This window comes from Sarcophilus harrisii, chromosome 1, assembly GCF_902635505.1.
Source record: "Sarcophilus harrisii chromosome 1, mSarHar1.11, whole genome shotgun sequence".
Taxonomy (NCBI): domain Eukaryota; kingdom Metazoa; phylum Chordata; class Mammalia; order Dasyuromorphia; family Dasyuridae; genus Sarcophilus; species Sarcophilus harrisii.
The window spans coordinates 580,944,626-580,964,997 of NC_045426.1; the positions used below are offsets into that span (position 1 = coordinate 580,944,626).

Here is a 20,372-nt window from a genome sequence, read left to right on the forward strand (position 1 = left end):
TTAAATGCAAATATTAAGTTGCATTCAGAGCAAATATAATTTCTGCTCAGAATGTGAAACAGTTGTGCGATCTAAGATCTATGTTATTTTTATTTATTTTACTAGCAAGTGGACTACTATAATTTTGTTATTTACACACATGGACAACCCTTGAAAATATGGGAGATCAAAGTAAAGATTACAGATGTGTTACAATTTAGAAAATCAAATATGTTATTTTAAAATACATAAAATGTATTTTTTAATTTTCTGAATTATAAAACATCAAAATTCTGAATTTAGAAGGATTATACACAAAGTGCAAAGGAGAATTTATGTTTGTGTGAAATGTGAAAGATTCTTTTGATCACTCATTCTTTTTAGACATACATTTAAAAATGTTAGTCACTTTAGTACTTGATCTTGGGATCCAAAAGTACCGTAAATATGCAACCTGTCTTTTCTTGATTGTCACAAACTTTTTGTATTCTGGTTCTGTCATTCAGGATATTAACTCTCCCTTTCAACTTTATGTCATCCACAGATTTGATAAGTTTATTGGGCTCAACCGAGTAATCAATCAAAATGCTGAACAAAGCATCAGCATGACTAGAACTGTATGGCACTCCATTTGGGACACTCCTTAATTAGCATTCATCTTTTAAGATGTACAATTTGAGTTCTATTATTCAGCCAATTTGAGTCACCTTCACAGTCATTTAGTCAACATCTGTCTATCTTTTCATTGAAATATTACAAAATATTTTTGTCAAATGCCCTGCATTTCAGGGCAATATATCTGTGGCACATCCATCAGTCAGTCCTTCAGTTTCCCTGCAATAATGATATATACGATAATGGTAATTATCACAAGTGAGAATGAAAGTCCCTTATAAATGTAGTACTTATTTAGACAGTAAGTCATTCATCAAATGTTTTGTTAAATTCTTATTATGTGATAGATGCTGTGCTAACCATTAGGATTACAGGGGAAAAAAATGTGAAAACAGTCTCTGCTATAGGGAGCTTACATTCCAATATGGGAGATATCATATAAATAAACATACAAGATATATACAGTGTAATTGGAAGATTGTCTCAGAAAAGAAGACTAGTAACTCAGGGGACCAAGAAATCCCTCCTACAGAATATTGCATTTAAGTAGTCTTGAAGGAATACAGGTTCGTTAAGAGTTGGGGGTGAAAAAGATGAAATGTCACCTGCAACTAATGTCACGAAGACAAATGTAGCTGGATCATAAACAATACAGAGGACAGAAAAGTCTCAGAAGACTGAAAAGTTGGAAAGGAGCAGATCATAACTTTATCCTTGGAGGTAACAGAAAGATATTGGAGTATATTGAGTAGGAGAGTGACGTGATTAGACCAATGCTTAGGAAAATCAGGTTTTTAGATAAGTGAAGGCTGAATTGGGAGAGATTTGAAGCATAAACACTAATTAGAAAGCTATTGCAATAGTTAGGCAAGCAATAATTTGGACATGAACCAGAATACTGGTTTGTGAATAGATACAAGAAGAAAAGCGTGAGATATGCAAAGGTAGAAGTGATGACTGGATATGTGAATAGGGCAAGGAATCATTGATGATATCATGGTTGAGAGTGAAGGGTGACTAGAAGAATGATGATGCACTCAGTAGAAAAAGGAATCGGTTTAGAAGGAAAAATAATGAGGTTTTGAGCATGATGTTAGATGTTCTACCTACAGAATATCCAAACCCTCCACCCAATTTTTAAGGAAATATTTCAGTAAATCTTTGTACCTCTTTTTCCATTTGACCACCTGCTTTTTAAGGAGTTCTCTTCAATAGATTTATGCCTCCTTTACCATTTGACTAATTCTGTTTTATTTTGTTTTGGTTTTGTTTTCTTTTGTTGAGGCAATTGGGGTTAAGTAACTTGTCCAGGATCACACAGCTAGGAAGTATTAAGTGTCTGAGACCAGATTTAAACTTGGGTCCTCCTGACTTTAAGGCTGGTGCCCTAGCCTAGCTGTCCCAACTAATTCTGTTTTTAAGGCAGAGAAAGAGAGAGAGAGTAAGTGTGAGTGTGTGTGTGTGTGTGTGTGTGTGTGTGTAGGTTTTCTGGAGGCAGCCTTAGTTTCAGTTACAATCAATAATTACTCCAAAATGCAGCTAGCTGGTAAAAATGCAAACATTTATTTCTCCTTCCAAATTAACCCGTTTAGCCCAGAGACCTATCTCTCTGCTTGAGCTTTTGCAGCTTTGTCCTTGGCTTCTGCCTCTGCTTTCTTCAGCCTCCAGCCAGCACCAAGGTAGAAGATGCAATGAATCTCTCTTGCCTCGAAGATAGGGCTTGTAGGCTTTCTTCCAGAGTGCTCTGTCTCCTAAGTCCCACAAGAAAAACTGACTCAGGTTCCAAGACCTCCCTCTATTTATGTGATCTCCCAAAAGTTAACTCCACCTTCTGGAGGGAGAGGGATTCTGGGTTATCTCCCAGAGTGCAAAACCCTAACCCTGAACTCTCCCAAACGTGTGAACTCCATTGAGTACTTAGATATTTATGAGCTCTCTAAAGGTGTGAACACAAGCATTGTTCTATCAGTTCCACTTAGTACCTTGTTTCAAGTTCTGGCCCAAAATATCTCTTTCTAAGATCAAATCAATCACACTGAACCATGCCAAATCAGATAACTATTGTCTTTATCAATTCCAATGTCTTAACACTTTGTAAAGATTGCAACATGTGTGTATGTGTATGTGTATGTGTGTGTGTGTGCCCATGCGCCTTTTTACCAAGTTGACTCTATTTTCATAATTTTCTTATATCACTCTCAGTTCCTTTCCAGATTTTCCTTCTGTATCTCTTTTTTTTAATTAATTTTTTTATTATAGCTTTTTATTTACAAGTTATATGCATGGATAATTTTACAGCATTGACAATTGCCAAACTTTTTGTTCCAATTTTTCCCCCCTTCGTCTTCCCCCTTCCCCCGCCCATGGCAGGCTGACCAATATATGTTAAATATGTTAAGGTATAAGTTAAATACAATATATGTATACATGTCCTAACAGTTATTTTGCTGTACAAAAAGAATCGGACTTTGAAATAGTATACAATTAACCTGTGAAGGAAATCCAAAATGCAGATGGACAAAAATATAGGGATTGGGAATTCTATGTAGTAGTTCATAGTCATCTCCCAGAGTTCTTTTGCTGGGTGTAGCTGGTTCAATTCATTATTGCTCTATTGGAACTGATTCGGTTTATCTCATTGCTGGAGATGGCCACGTCCATCAGAATTGATCATCATATAGTATTGTTGAAGTATATAAGGATCTCCTGGTCCTGCTCTCCCTCTGTATCTCTTAATTGATTTTTTAAAATCCTTTTTGAGCTCTTCCGGGAATTTTTGGGGAAGGGGATTGAGTGCGCATTTATAATTCACAATTTTCTTTGAAACTTTGCATGTAGCTGTTTGACTTCATGTCTTGGTCCTCTCTATCACCATTATAATTTTCTGTAATCAGTTTCTTTTATTTATTTATTTTTTTATTGTTTGTTCAGTTTTTCTAACTTTTTTTTTTTTTTTGACTTTTAACTTTATAATAAAGTTGGACCCTGCTTCTAGAATAGAGGGATAGACTTCTGGTCTTGGTTGCTGCTGTTTTTTAGACCTAGTTCTGTAGGCTTTCGGTGCTTCCAAACTGATATGATCTAAGTAGGTAAGGCTGTTGCTGTCCCAGCCTGTGCTCTCATCTTTACCCAGGAAGAAGCCATGCTCCCCTGTACCTACTAGTACTGGTATTCCTTCTTTCCTTAAGTCTCTGACCAAGTACCCTGCTCTCTGGCCTCTATAATTACCTTCCCTCTATCTTAGCACTGAGATCATGATTTCTGCTCTCTCCCTGAGCAATTTCAAGCACTGATATTCACCCTGAAACCACAATCAGGATCCCTGCTTCCTTGGGGGCCACGAGTGCTATTGTTCTTTTTGGCACTGGGACTAACACCCAGAATTATGTATGAATAATGCTGCAGTATCCTGAAACCAATGTCAGCAAAGAGTCCCCTGTAATCTCCTTTCAACCAGTTATCCAGCTCCCCACACCACCTAGGATCTGAGAGCTCCCAAACAACTATTGCTGGTGCAGCTATCTCCAAGGCTCCCAGTTAAGCCTGTGCTGTGGACTGAGACTGCAGTCTCCAAGCTTGAGCACCCCTGATGGAGATAGACCTTTCTTGCCAACTTTCTAAGTTGTAGTTGTTTCAGCTGACCTTTTGTTGGTTTTGCCTCTCTGGAATTAGGTTCGAGGGAATATTTTATAGTTGTTTGAAGAGAAATCTGAGATAGCTTAGTCTCTACCCCATCATCATGACTCCACCCTCTTACTATGGTTTATTTTTTTTTTACCATGTTTTAATTTTAAACTGTATGACTGTTTATTTTATTAGCATAATAATTTTTTATTATTAAAATTATATTATTTTATGTAATTAATTGTTTGCTTTATAATAAAGGGTATGTTGAATTCATATATTAAAGTGGATTTTCTTATAAGCAGTATAATAAAGGGATAGGAGATTTGCAATTAGAAAACCCATGTTCAAATTCTGGTTCCCACACTTATCAGTTCTGTGATTCAGCAAGTCACTCAACTCTATGAAGTCCAATTATATTTGTTTCTCTGTCTAAAATATGGAAGTATATCTGTTCTACCACAACAAGGAAGGATTGATTTTACAACAATGACTATATATGTGCATGTGTGTAAATAAATATAGTATTAATTGTTTGTTTAGCTTTAATGAAAATTAACTGCATAAAAGTGTTATGGACATTAATTATACTTACTTTCATTTCAGTATACAGAGACATCAGGAAAGGAGAGCAATTTTAACTCCAATTTTGACTGATTTTACTGTCCGAATAACTGGAGCACCCGCAATCATTTTCACCAAAATCATTTCACCAGAAAACTTGCATACAGAGGTTAGTATACAATTTAAAATTAGGTGATACTAGGTTAAAGAGCATAGAAAGCCAGTTGGCATGATAGATAGACTGCTGGGCCTACAGTCAAAAAGACTCATGTCTGTGATTTCAAATCTGGTCTTAGACATTTCCTAGTTGTGTAACCCTGCTCAAGCCACTTAAGTCTGTTTGTCTCAGTTTTCTCATCTGTAAACTAAGCTGAAAAAGGAAATAGTAAAGATAATTCCAGTATTTTTGCCAAGAAAACTGACAAAAACAAATCATAGTCAGAAATGACTAAAATAATTACTAAATAACAACTTGCCAAAAATTATAATCTGCATGTCATTTAATTTTTTATATATGTTTGTTCACCATTTACATATTGCTTCCCCCACATATAATAATATATAAGACATATAATTGTCTTATGGGTAGAGACTTTTTTGATTTATGTCTTAGCTTATCTCTAGTACCTAGTGAAATGTGAGGCTAGTAGCCATTTAGTAAGTGGATATTGAATTTAATGGAATTGCAAATGTTATTGACTATATCACAGATTATTCATGTTATAAGTGAAATTTGTTATAGAAAAAATATTTATAAAACATTTTACACAACCAGTGAAAACTATTAGCTCTGTGTTTTCTTCAAAGCATTTTCAAATACATAATCTCTTCTTATCTTTATTCATACTTCTTTGAGAAAGAGTAGACAGCATCATTATGCCCATTTTTGTAGATGAGAAAACAGAAGCACAGGAAGGCTCAATCTCTTGACGCATGACTTCATTTGCCAAGGCAGGAATAATTGTGGTATTCTCTTCTTTTTTATAATATATATGATGGTTCTCTGTGAGAGCAGGTTTCTTGGGGAAGTTTCTGGAGGCAGCCTTAGTTTCAGTTCAAATTAATAATCACTTCAAACACAGCCAGGAGTTAAAATCCAGTCCTTTATTGTATCCTTCAAAGTCTTGAGCCCCTAGCTCCCTCCGAATGTCTCCAGGCAGCACAAAGATGGAATATGGAATGAATCTGTCTCCGCCTCTGAGAATGGGCTTCTGTGTCTGGCCCTGAGAGCTTCTTGCTTATATATTGTACACTGAGTAACACCAATCATTATATCACTGGGAAACCATTATTTGCTGTAGGATTAAATCAGTTCTAAACTAGATTTAAACATTGTCTCCTCAATTCCTCAATTCACCTCGTTTCAAGTTCTGGCCCATAACATCTCCTTGTAGGATCAGATCAATTATACTGAATTGTGCTAAATTAGATAATTATTGTCTCTATCAATTCTAATGACAACACTTTGTAAGGATTCCAACATCTCCTGCTTTCTTTTGATTTAGAACATAAGGTAGTCATGACTTCCCTGACTTCTCAAGGAGGTGAGAACCCCCAAAAGAATGTGATCACGCCTTCCGTGACTGCCCCAAAAAGGGGTGAAAACACCATAAAAAGAAGGTGGTCACACCCACCCTGACATCTCAGGAAGGGAGATGAAAACACCAAAGGAAATGGGAAATCAAATCAGATTAGTAGGTTTCTAAAGGGGCTCACTTGAAACAGGTATACATAAATCCATCAATATGGGAGGCATTACACATAATTACATAGCAATATAACACAGGCTAGTAGTAATATAAGAAATAACATGAATCAACATGAGAATTTACACATGTCCATAAGTCCTAGAAATAGTCCAAAAGGAATCCATTGTCCATTAGCTCATGTGCCAGGAATCCAATAATTCCTATAAGCTCTGAAGTACTGCAATAGTCTCATCAACAATTTTTCATCTCGGGGAATTCAATGATTCCTGCTGGTTTTCAGGTCCTTGAAACAGTCTCATCTTGTGTTAGGGAATCCAATGATTCCTGAAGGTTTTTTAAAGTTCTTTTAAGAGCCTCATTGTCAGCCATGCTCTTTCAGTGTCAGATGTTTCTTAAATCTTCTCCTTTGTTTTGAGGTTTTTCTCCTTTTCTGTCTTTCTCTCTAATGGACATGGCGAATATGGCTTGTTGGCACCCATCTGATTCCTTCTTCCTCTGTTTCCTTCTTTCTGTAGGAACACAAGCAAACCCTCTCTCCCAGAATAGAAGGGAATTTCTCATTTTGGGGGGGGGGGAATTTCTCATCATCATCTGGCAATTACATTGGAGCTGCTTGCACTGGACACTGTCCTATTGGGTTAAAAAAATCTGTATTCTCCCCAATTGTAATCTCTTCCTGCTAAGTGATTACTTTTAGGCTGATTGATCACATCAGAGTCCTCACTTTCTAAAGACTCTCTGGGTGTAACCTCGGCTGCCATCTTGCCCCACCTGGGGCCCTGAAGCTGGGCCCCGCCTTTCATTTCCCTGGGTCAATCTACATTCAGAGGCCCAGTGAAAGCCTCGGTTACATTTTGGACATGGGGTTTGGGGTTTTATTCTCTCACCCTGTCCTCTCACTCTATCTCTGTATCTACAATGAGCTCTCAAATGTCCAATTTTTCTACACTGAAAACATCCACGAGTTTCTCTAGAAGTCCAGGGAAGAAAACAAATGGGTGGTAATGAGCATCTGGAGAGAGACAGAAAAGGAGAAAAACCTTGAAACAATGGCCTTGTCCATCAGAGACAAACAGAAAAAGAGAAAAACCTCAAAACAAAGGAGAAGATTTAAGCAACATCTGACACTGAAAGAGCATAGCTGACAGTGAGACTGTTGAAATCTTCAGGAATTGTTGGATTACCTAACACAAGATGAGATTGTTTCAAGGACTTGAAAACCAGCAGGAATCATTGGATTCCCTGAGATGAAAAATTGTTGAGACTATTGCAGTATTTCAAAGCTTACTTTGGCACCCTATTCAGGCACCAAAATGTGGTGGTGTTCTTTTCTTTTTCTAAAATATGCTCTGTGGGAGCAGGTTTCTTGGGGAGGTTTTCTGGAGGCAGCCTTAGTTTCAGTTCAGAGTAATAATCACCTCAAATGCAGCCAGCTGTTAAAATCCATACGTTTATTTTCTCCTTCCAAGTCTTGTCTCTTTCCTGGGACCCGGTTAGCTTTCTTAGAGGCTTCTCTCCCTCCTTGGTTCCAAGAGCTCTTGCAGCTTGTCTTTTAGCTCTTCCAGCTTCTGCCTCTAGCTCAACTCCTATTTGTGGCTTCTCAATCTCCAACTGACATTCCCCTCTCAATCTTTTCAACTGAACTCTCTGACTGAGCTCAGCTGTTTTTATGTTCTTTTAGAGGTGTAAACTCAAAGGTTGACTCCTCCTCTGAGAGTGGGATTATAGGACGTGTGAATTTGGATATCTCATACCGAACCCTGAAATCTCCCAAACATGTGAACTAATGTGTGAGCTAATGTGTGAACTCTCAAAGGTGTTAATGTAAGCATTGTTTCTATCAAAATTAGTGACTTAACACCTTGTAAGGATTTGCTGTAATATGTGAACCAATAAGCATTGTATCAATTCCATTGAGATAACACTAGGATTCTAACATCTAATGTTCATAATCTAATAAGTTCTGGTGTATTATTTCTTTCTGTGGCAGTAATTTCTTTGTAGTCTGTTGAAACTGTTAGTATGAGTTTCCTTTTTATCTGATTCCATAAATTCAATTCATGAATCATTTATTGAAGGCTTATTATGCATAAGACAATAAACTGATTAATGAAGTAAAATGATGAAAGTTAAGTTATTTATATCTGGAAGAAGCTTAAATTCTGTTGGAAAATTATGACATAAAAAATAAGAGAGCAAAGAGGTACAAAAAGTAATCAAACCAGCTCTAGGAATATTTGAGGAGTGAAAAAGCACAAAAAATTTGAGGAGGGGAGAATCCAGGAAGCCTTGGCAAAGGAAATTATAATTGCATAAGTTCAATTACACTGAAAGTTTTATACTCTCATAACCCTCTTGTAATTTAAGTATTTATGCATTAAGTGATTGCTATGTGCAAAACACTGCGGAAGATGCTGAAGACTTATAAATGAAAAATCATTCAGTTCCTAAAAGATCTTACAATCTCATAAGAAATTATGACATATGTATAGTTCTGCACATGGTAGAATACGATCAGAGGAGAGAAAAGATCAGTGTAAAATGTCCAGAAAATTTTAGGGGTTAAGATATCACCTTTGTTTGAGGAATGAAAAAAAAACATCTTACTAAAAGGGAGAATTTGGGGTAATTCTTGAATTCAGTGTAGAAGAATTATTAGAAGGAAGTAGAAGCAAAAGTTATAATCATGTCAGTCATATATTTCTTTAGGATTGGTACTTTGGTCCATCATAATATCATTGAATACAATCACTTGAAAGACACTAAACCATCTGCTAGATCTGCAGACAACTGAACATTGTCCACTTAAAGTTTCTGAGAAGAAGCACTGCTTGGGTTTATTAAGGGGAAGTTGCTGAACTGTTTGTTCTTCATCTCTGTTTTCCATCTCAGCATTGTTTTCCAACAGGGAATGGTCAAAAGCTCATTTGTGTCGTGTTGCACCAATTAAGTAGTAGACCACCTAGTATTTCCCAAGGTCTTAGCAGCTTAAAGGAGAAATGAAATTAATTACCCTCGCTATCCTTCGCTTCAACGCAGCATTTCATTATAAATCATAAGGAATCTTTTCTTTGAAGGAAAATTTGCTACAGAATCCTATTCTGTTTCCTGAGCAATAAGGTGAAAAATAAAGTAAGAGTAGTTTCAAATATGAAAAAGCAGAAGGAGATTTTGTATATGAAAGTCATTTCTGATTAGTTGATTATATATTATCTACATTTTAGCCAGCATTTCAGGATTTCCTTTTCTGCACTTAATAAAGAAATTGTAGTCTCAGTTGACTTTTCATCAAGCTAATAAATGACAGATAAGAAGTAATGATAATCTTGTTATCTAGCAATGTAAGTTATCTGGCATGTCTATTTTATCTGGTATTTGACTTCTTCTCCCATAGGAAATTTTAGTGTGTGGCCATTCGTTGGAAGTGAACATAACCACAAGTCTGGATTTCTTCCTGAGTGTGGCTCAAGTTCAGCTCCTCCATCAGCTAATAGTAGTAAATATGGTTGGACTGGAACCTTCAAACAAGACCACAGAGGTAACCACTATTACCTGATTTGTGTTGTACTATCATCATTTGTGCCAGACATTTGGGAAGTTATAATTAAAATAAGTGCCATATGATTATTCTGCATTTTAGCTTCATTTGAAATATGCTCATAAATCATTCTGGGATTGAGGTTCTCATTTGTGAAAATTTTTTGGCCTATTGTCCTATTGCTTAAAATTCACCTTTGGAAAATTGCTGTGGCCCAACCTTAAGAAAAGCCTGTTTTTAAAATATGATTTTGTTACATTGCTGAAACTTCTAAGATATAACACAAGAAACATGGTACAGTTTTCACTTACTCAGATAGTATACAGACAGTATACAGGGCCTCTTTTGGAAATAAACTATTAAGAGTACTATGGGAATATCTTCAATAAATAACTTTCAAGTACTCGTTTCCCATGCTCAGCAAAGAATGGACATAATCATGAAAGTTGAATGCCTGCCTAGAATTTTAACTTTGAGCTAGTGTTGTATGGAAGTTTTACATTGCAACTGCAGAACATATCTACATACAGAAAAGAAAACTGCTTTTTAGAAACTTTTTTTAGGCAAAAGATTCTTTTAGTAGTTGTCTCTCTTCTTCCATTAATCACATAAAAAATCTCCTACTATAAAGTGCACTTGAATAAAACTCTCTATTTGAAGGTGTTGCTTTTTGTTTGTGTCATAAATTCTGTAACCATCACTGGATTCTTTACCTAAAGTCAATAGGGTGCTTTAGCTATTTAATTGCTCATTTCAGTGTTTTTTTTCTTTTTATCTCTTCTTTGATTTGTTTGAATACAGTAAAGACAATTTAAGAGTTTATGCTGAATATAGATCCTATAACTATCATCTTTTTTAACCTATGGTTTTATTTTGAACAATATTCTTTTAAAAATACATAAGGAAACAATAGAATTATGTATGCTTCAAAATCAAAATCTTCTGATTTTTTTCAGTATACATTAGGTATTTGAGAAAAATGGAAATTATCTGACATTAAAAATAAGTGGGATTAAATATATTCTCTATTATATTTTTAGTAGCATGCTCAGCATATTATATTCCAAGGAAAATAGTATTTTACTTACCCTATTTTCTTTTTATCACTTGTATGTATATGTATGTAGAAGAAAATTTCATTCATAGCTTTGTAGGGTTTTTAGGGAAAAGCTATGAAATTTTTAAGTTGTGTAATTAATTATTCTCCTATACACTTCAACTGACTGAAAATGGAATGTGTGTGAATGAGTGAGTGGATAGGGTTGTAGAAGTCATTTGTAACAATTTCAAATACCTTTTCATCCCTGGAAATAGAAGTAATTGCTTTATCCCAACCTACCCATCCTCTTTGAAATCCTCTGCCCTTTTTCTGGATACCACTCTTTCATTCAAATAGCAGATATTAAGTATCGATTATATGCTGGGAAATGTTGATATAAAGTCATAAATAAAGTTGTTCCTGCCCTCTAGGAGCTTATATTCTATTATGAAAAATAGCCTATATGTAGAAAATTATATACAAAATCATTTCTAAGAGGCAGGTACTAACATCCTAAGGGGGGGAAAGGATAAAATTCCCATCGAAGGAACTATAACATTTTTAAATTACAAAATCTTATATACACAAACATACCTGAATTGTCCCCAACCCTTTCAAGATTATTACATACCACTTCCTGGAATTAGAATGTAGCTGTCTTTCCTTTGAGGAATGAGAAATGGGGGGGGGGGGGGGGGGGGGGGGGGGGGTGGAGAGTCCAACTGAGTCTGTAGGAAAACTAAGGTAACCTTGATGGCCTATCGACTTGAGAATTCACCAGTTCAAGCCCTTAATGACCTTAGCTTACCTTCCTATATTCCTCAGTTTCCTTATTCCATCTAAAAAAAATTCTCAGTGTTTTCTAATGGGCAACTAGCTGACTTATTCTTAAAATTTTTCTAACAGGGTTTAAAAATTATTCAGCTGTACTATATTCTGCCTCATCTTCAGGTTTATATTATTTTTGGTTTTTAAATAACTGCAAAAGGCCCTGAGCCACTGCAAAAGGTGAATTACTGTAGTTCTAGCTGAGCTAATAGAGAATGCCATTTCTCTGACCCCAGAAAGTAATTCCTACTGTCCCTTTGTGTACAACTTAGTCCCATCCTGGTTGAGGGCTGTCTTTTAATAGGTTCATTTGTAAGTACTTCCATCTTGTGCTCAGAAGGTGGCCTTTTTTAAAGAAGAATTACCAGTAGCATGGAAGAGTCAGGTACTGGGGTAGAGAAAAAAATACATGGTAAAACTTGAGAATAAAGAAGAAAAGGATATTTGGGGTTTTTCTAGGCAGGTGGTCATGCTGCCTTTTTAAATTCATGCTTGTAACCTCTAGGTAATTTACTGCATATTTAAACATGATGTGTTTCTTTCTTCTCCATCTGTATAAGATAAGGGAAATTTGGACATAAGAAATTTTTTCTGAAATTATGAAAAATAGGCTTTAAGATGCTGAAACATTAGAAGTGCAGACTAATAACTATTTGGCTTTGCCTTCAAAAGATGCTATTTTTTGTTCACCTATATTATAATTTCGTTTTCATTCAATTCTCTAGCTGCACTATTATTTTTCTGACTCCATTATTTGACTTGTTAATTTGTTAATTCAGACACAAAGTATTACATAGACTAGTCATACTAAAATTATAGGATAAAGCCTAGTTGAGAGAGAGCATAAGCAACTTAAAATAGGACAAATACAATTAAATTCTAGAATAATACAAAGTCTGTTTTTGTAATTAAAAGGCATAACTAGAAATTGTTTTTTTTTTTTTAATTTAATAGCCTTTTATTTACAGGATATATACATGGGTAACTTTACAGCATTAACAATTGCCAAACCTCTTGTTCCAATTTTTCACCTCTTACCCCCACCCCCACCCCCTCCCCTAAATGGCAGGATGACCAGTAGATGTTAAATATATTAAAATATAACTTAGATACACAATAAGTATACATGACCAAAACATTATTTTGCTGTACAAAAAGAATCAGACTCTGAATTATTGTACAATTAGCTTGTGAAGGAAATCAAAGATGCAGGTGTGCATAAATATAGGGATTGGGAATTCAATGTAATGGTTTTTAGTCATCTCCCAGAGTTATTTTTCTGGGTATAGCTATAACTAGAAATTGTTAAAGAATAGCCACCTTTTTATATTGCTTAATACAAGATACCACACTAAAAATTGTTAAGTCTAATGGTTAAAAGGCTTCACCATCTCTTTCCTCTCTACCTCACTTCCATGTATCACACATTGTATTACACAACCCAACTTCATTTTTATCCACTTACATTTCAGAAAGAGAACAAAAAATAATTTTTAGATCTGATGCAGATGATTGTACTTAGTAGAAGATGCTTTATCATTCTTGTGCTTCAGCTGAAAACCCCCAAATCAATGAATGTAGTAACATAAGCAATTCCATCTTTTTAGAAAATATCTAGCAGTTTCATCATTAGTCCTTTGGAATCCTGATTAGTCATTATGCTGCTACCACACATCCCCTCTTCACTGTTTACATAGATATCTACTGGTGCTCCCTGACTAAATGAGATAACTTTCCCTAGATGTACTTTTCCTTCTTCCTTTCTCTTCCCATCTCATTCTATTATTTTCTTTAGATCATCAAGAAATACCAGAACTACTCTCACTTGTCTAATTGAATTCTCTCTATAAATCCTAATAATGACAGGGTTCAGAGAGACACATGTGTATGTCGTCTCCCCATATTTGAATATAACCAGTTTATCCTTTTATAGTTCTTTGATATTGTTCATGTATCAGAGTCACTATGACTGAATTTCTTTTTATTATTATTATTATTGCTTTATATTTACAAAACATATGCATGAATAATTTTTCAACATTGACCCTTGCAAAAACTTCTGTTCCAACTTTTCCTCTTCTTCCCCCCCATCCCCTCCCCTAGATAGCAGGTAGTCCTATACATGTTAAATATGTTAAAGTATATGTTAAATACAATATATGTATACATATTTATACAGTTGTCTTGCTGTACAAGAAAAATTGGATCTAGAAAGAAAAAACCTGAGAAGGAAAACAAAAATGCAAGCAAACAATAACAGAAAGAATGGAAATGCTATGTTATGGTCCACACTTATTTCCCATATTTTTCTCTCTGGGTGTAGATGATTCTCTTCATTACTGAACAACTAAGAACTGGTTTGAATCATCTCATTGTTGAAGAGAGCCACATATGACTGAATTTCTTTATTAGGATTTGGTCTAGTACATTTTCTAGATCTGTTTGGAAAAGGTGGTGGAATAGAATTCACCACACTGCTTCTTAGCACATCCACCATCTTAGCACATCAGGAGGTATATCATCCTCCTGAATATATTTTGAAAAGGTTTCTTTACTCAAATATTTAAAAACTTGGATAATAATTCAGTAATAAAAAAAATTCTTCAGTAAGCTACAAAACAGTAAATTTTAATATGATTTATTAGAGGGAGAAAAAATATATGAATCAATTTCATTTTTTACCAGACAGTAAGCCAGTTCAAACTTTGGTCAATATATACAAATTTATACATATTGTCTCAGTGGATTAGGGGAATCCAGTGTAATATAAGGAGCACAGACATCACAATCTGAAGGTATCTATACCTATATTTTTCAGTGGAAAGTAGGGAGGTATTGCAGAGGATTACACTACATGATTTAGAAAGAGCCTCGGCTCTGCAATCAAAGAACCTCAATTCAAATTCCACTTCTGATGTGTCTATTTCACTTCCCAAGGAGTCAGTTTTTATCTATAAAATGAAGAGTTGGGCTAGTTGCTTCTGAGTTAGTTTCCAGCCCTCAATCTGGGTTCCTCTGAACTTCATTGTAAAGAGTACCTTCTTCTTTCCTATTTTCTCCTCCACTGTATGGAGTATTTACAATAAAGTAGGAATTGTAAGTGGGTTAAGTGTGAAGTGAAGTTGTGGGTGATACAGGGTCTAAGGAAATGACTAAAGTCAAGAAAATACATAAATTATTTCATTTAATTATTGAATCCTTACTACATATAAGGTGCTGTGCTAAGTATTACAAGATGTACAAAAGTGAATTAGATTAACAGCTTTGCATTTAGAATCTCATAGATTGAACCAACTCATAGGTTGATTGGTTGGTGTTCTTCGATCTTGAAAAGGACCAAAAGGACATCACTATGTTATGGTCAAGTTACAGTGTGCTTCACCGTGGCCTATCAGAAAAAGATGAGCTCAGATGCCATAGATCGGGCATAGTCTTTATGAACATTTTGGGTAGATTCTCTGACTTCGTGCATTTCACATTTCATTTTGATTCTGTTCTGCTCAGAAGGCGCAACACCTCTGATGTGACGTGGTCCTGTCCCAGTGTCTTCTATGTTGTGCAATCGGTTTTAAAGTTCTTAAGAGAGTCCTTGAGTATCCTTGTGGTGCTTTTTTTGACCACTTGTGAGCACTAGCCCTGTATGAGCTTTCCATAAAATAGTTTTTTTGGGGCATGTGTACTTTTGGCATTTGAAGTATGTGGCGAGCCCAATGGAGTTGTGTTCTCTGCAGTAGAATTAGAATGCTTGGCAGTTTAGTTCAAGAAAAAGACCTCAGAGTCTGGTATCTTATTCTGCCAGGTGATCTTCAGAATCTTCTTAATATAATTCAAATGGAAACAATTCAGTTTCCTGGCATGGCACTGGCACTGATGGTAACTTCTTCAACTTGAAAAAAATATAAATCAAAACTAAAGTGAAGGACTTGATCAAAGTTGCTATATGAATTTTATTTGCAGATGATTGTGCATTCAGTGCAGCCTCTAAAAATGAGCTGCAACAAAGTATGGATCAGTTCTCTGATGCTTGTGCTGATTTTGGCTTAACAATTAACACCAAGAAAATACAGGCATGCCATCAAGCCAGTCAATACAGGGAACTGTCACTTATAGCAGATGGAGAAAATTTGAATGTTGTGGATAAGTTCATTTACCTTGATCATATACTTTCCAGGAATGTCCACATTAATAATAAGATTGAATTATATATTGCCAAAATTGGCTCCGTGTTTGAGAGAATCCAAGGAAATATGAGAGAGGAGAGGTATTGAGTTGATTATCAGACTGAAAGTCTACAGAGCTGTTGTGCTGACCTCATTGTTATATGTTTGTGTGTTATGGTCCAGAACTCTGAACTTGAAACAAGGATGCTTACAAGGTGCTAAGTCAGTGGAATTGATGAGACAGTGATATCTAGTGATTTAATCTTACAACAAATGGTTTCCTAGTGATATAATGATTAGTTTATACTCAGTGTGGAGCATATAAGCAGGGACTGAGAGCCACAGAGGAAAAGCAGACTAGAAGCTCTTGGAGCCAAAGAGACAGAAATTCATTTCACCTTCAGTCAGGCTCCTGGTGGCTGGTCTGGCCTCCTGTACTTCCTCCACTGAAACCAAGACTCCTGAAGGCCCCTCCAAAAAGCTGCCCAGCCTCAGGCAAGGAGACAGCAAAGACTTTGGACTTTAACACCTGGCTACTCTTGTGGTGATTACTGAACTGAAATAAAGGCTGCTCCCAGAGACTCCCAAAAAACGAAAAAAAAGAACATTACATCTGGGAAAACTGGACAGTACACCAGCGCCCTGCTAGAAAAGTGAGCCAGTTTGAATTGTCTTAGAAAGCTTCTGAAGGTCATCTGACAGGAGAAGATACCAAACACCAAGATATTGGGGGGGGCGGTCCTATGACTAAAGCCTCATTGGCAATATAGATAAGTATGTCAGTAATTCTAATATAAGGCAGAATGGAGAGATATGACTTGACTTTAGATCATTCAGCCCTAGTAGAAACCTGAACCCAGGTTTTCCAGACTCCTGACTCTCGATTCCATTATCTCACACCATTTCTCATCTTAAAATATGTGTGAATTTTTAATTACCTTAGAAATCAAGGAAATTAACCCTAAAATTACTTTGAATAGAACTTCATCCATTATAGACAAATATTGATGCACATGACTATGATAGTTTTAAAACTTTATGCTTTGATGTATGCTGCCTGATGCAACTGGTTAATATAGAGATCACATTTTTGACATGTATTTTATTTCTCTTCAGAGACACCTGCATAGATTACTTGTAACCAAGCAATAAACAGAGGTCACTAATAAAATGTTCACTCATGTGTTGCCTTAAATGGTCAAGAGGATGGGAGGAAATACCTTGAAATTGAAACCTGGAAAAGAAATTAAGTATTTTACCTTATGTCCTTCTCTAAAAGGGGAAAGACTTGGCTAGAAACAGTCAACTCTCACACCTGTGTCAGGATTTGGGTTAGTTCCTGTTCATGTCAAAGATGGTTTATTTTCCTGCTGAATATTATCTTGTGATTGAGGAAAGTAATACATTTAAATTACCTCAGAGCAGAAGAGCACCAAAAAGGCAATAAACCATTAAATTTTTCAACCATGCCAGTACTTCACAGGAAATTTTGAATTTTTAAAGTCTCCATTAAACTGTCTTGTCACCATTCATGCTTCATGTTCAAACATGGAGGTGCCTTAAGTATGTGATTTTAAATATCCACAGAACCAAAAGATTAGTTTTAGGCATGTAATGAAGATTCTGCCCTCCAGATATGTGCTTTATGTAAGAAAGTATTTGACAAGAAAGAATGGAAACATTAAATAAAATAATACATAAAAGAGAAAACTAAGGAAAATATTCTATATTTGGCACAAATGGTATCATCTGGACCATTGAGCCTTTGAGAGGTTTTTTCAGCTTTTATTTTACCCAAGGTAATTCTGTTGACTTTGACCCAAAAGTTCATTGTGGAAGCCTGTTTCTCCTTGAATAAAGTATGTACCTTTCTCTACTCAGTTCTGAAGGAGTTATGACTAGGATCAGAGTATAAATGTTTTTCCCATCTGCTGCTTCTCAACATAGCCAAATAGAGAGTATAATAGGATCATAAAGTTAAGCATTTATGTAACAAATAGCACCACTTTATCACCATCATGACAATAATGTCTTCTAAAGATTTCTAAGATGTAAAAAGTTTTAATATTTACTTTCTAATATCAACTATAGTATTCATTATTATATTGATATAATTTAACTTTGAAAATAATGGCATTTATCCCCTGAATCCTCTCTGATATAGAATTAAAATATTACATTTTAATTAGCAAGTATTATAATCATGAAAAAAGTCAGTTGAAGTAGTAGTAATCTACTGTTCTCCTGATAGCTTTTCCATATCAACAGAACTTGAGAATGAATTCCACCATGTTGGATGAATTCCTCCTGTAGTGCTTAATAAATGATTTTTGATTTGACTTCATTCAACTTGGAGAATGTCAGAAAAACATAAATGGAGGAGAATTTTATGGGATTGGAGGGCATAATGGAGCTGAAGTGTGGATTATTAAAGAGTTCTCACATCTGTGAGTTCACAGATCCATCAATGAATTGGAGAATCTTGCAAATAATCTACTGTCTTGAAAAATATACTTTAGTGCTTTTATTTGCATTCATTTTAATATCAATACGCTGTAGTCAAATATCCATATTTGCTCCTAGGAGTCAGGGCCTGGATCATATCTAATTCAGTTAATTTCAGCAAATTTGTACTATAGAAACCTTATCGGGCCTAGCATCTGTGATAATATTCTATACCTTCTGGTCAATTTGTAAATATTTATTATTGGTATTACTGTATCATCAATGGTTGATTTTTCAAATTTAGAAGTAATGGCACAGTTGGTAATAGGGAAAAAATTGATCTGGATTTTGTAACATTTGGGCTCTAAATTCAGTTCTGCTGTGTGACTTTAGCCAAGTCACTTCATTTCTGAATCTAAATTAATATTATTAAGAAGTAAATGAGAAGGCTGACCTTCTTAACTTTTCTATTTTGCTACTTTCTTCTGTTCCAAGATTGGTCTTTGGAATAGAAATCATTTAAAAATAAAGATTAGCAAATGGTTAAAAAAAAAATCTATTATAAAAGAAGAAATGTTTAGGAGCATCAAGTTACCTTCAGTGAGTTCAAGTTACTAGGCCTAGGCAAAAAGTAATAGGTCTTATTATATGTAAGCTTCTGTCAATGATTTTTTAAAAAATTATATTGTATCTTTTTTTCAATCAACAAAAATCTGCCCTCTTTCCACTCTTAACTTCTACCCACTCCTATTGAGAATGAAAGAAAAACAAAATTCCTATTACAAACGTGAGTAGTTGAACAAAACATATTTTCCTCTTTGGCCATATCAAAAAAAAAAAAATGTCTCATTCTGTATTCTGATTCTTTTACTAGGTTGGTATCATTTTTTCGTCATTAGTCTTCTGGAATCATGGTTAGTTACAACACTGATCAAAGTTTCTAATTCCTCAAAACAATTTATATTTATTTTATTGTTTTCCTGGTTTCATTAACTCCACTCTACATCATTTTATACTCTTCCCAAGTTTCTTTGAAACTATCTCTTTTATCATGTCTCATAGCACAATGCTATTATATCACATTTATATGTCATAACTTATTCAAATGCATACTTTTTCAGATTCCCATCCTTTGCTACCTCAAGAAAAATTATAAATATTTTTGCACATCTTTTGTTAGAATTTGTAAGAGTTTATTTTGCTTAGGCTTAATCTGTCTCCTAATTTTATCCACCATCTACCTTTTTCCCTTCTCCGCCTTCTTTCCTACTATTTTCCTTTTGAATAAAATAGATTTTTTCTGTACCCAATCCTGTGAGCATGAATTTTTCCCTCTTTTGTCCAGTTGAGATGAAAATGATGTTCAAATGTCAACTCTTCTCCCTTGCATCTCCTTCTCCTTCTTCATATAGATGCCTGTTTGGTTTGGTTTTTTTTTTTTTTTTAATATGTTTATTAATTTAAAATTTAAATCCGAAATAGAAAAGAAAAACAAAAAGAAAAAACATTGTCATGTTCACACAGTAGAATGAGAGAATTCAAAATATTTAACAATGAATTTCCATTTCAAGAAAGTATATATAATAGAACACATTGTATTCAAAATTGTCCATCTTGTAGGTTTTCTTTTGTTCTCTGCTATGTATTTTTTTATTCTTTTTTTCCCCCTTCCTTCCCCCCACCTCCTCCCAAGCAGGCTACAGTTAAACATAGATATATTTATGTATGTATTTACATACATACATACATACTTATATACATATGTACATAAATACCTATAATCATATATGTATATACACATATACATTTATATGCATCTGTGTCAGATTGTGCTACATTTGTTTGTAGTTGTTTCTCTGAAGTTGGATACC

The 20,372-nt window shown here is 34.9% G+C and overlaps 1 protein-coding gene across 8 annotated transcripts in view; it reads left to right on the forward strand.

Annotated features, from left to right (window-relative positions):
- Positions 1 to 20,372, forward strand: part of VPS13B (vacuolar protein sorting 13 homolog B) — a 950,112-nt gene that overhangs the window by 609,922 nt on the left and 319,818 nt on the right. For all 8 annotated transcript variants that reach the window (XM_031954131.1, XM_031954187.1, XM_031954247.1 and 5 more), the window contains 2 exons: positions 4,825 to 4,951; positions 9,886 to 10,029. In XM_031954131.1, the coding sequence (XP_031809991.1) occupies positions 4,825 to 4,951; positions 9,886 to 10,029 (271 nt within the window). The remainder of the gene's footprint in view (positions 1 to 4,824; positions 4,952 to 9,885; positions 10,030 to 20,372) is intronic.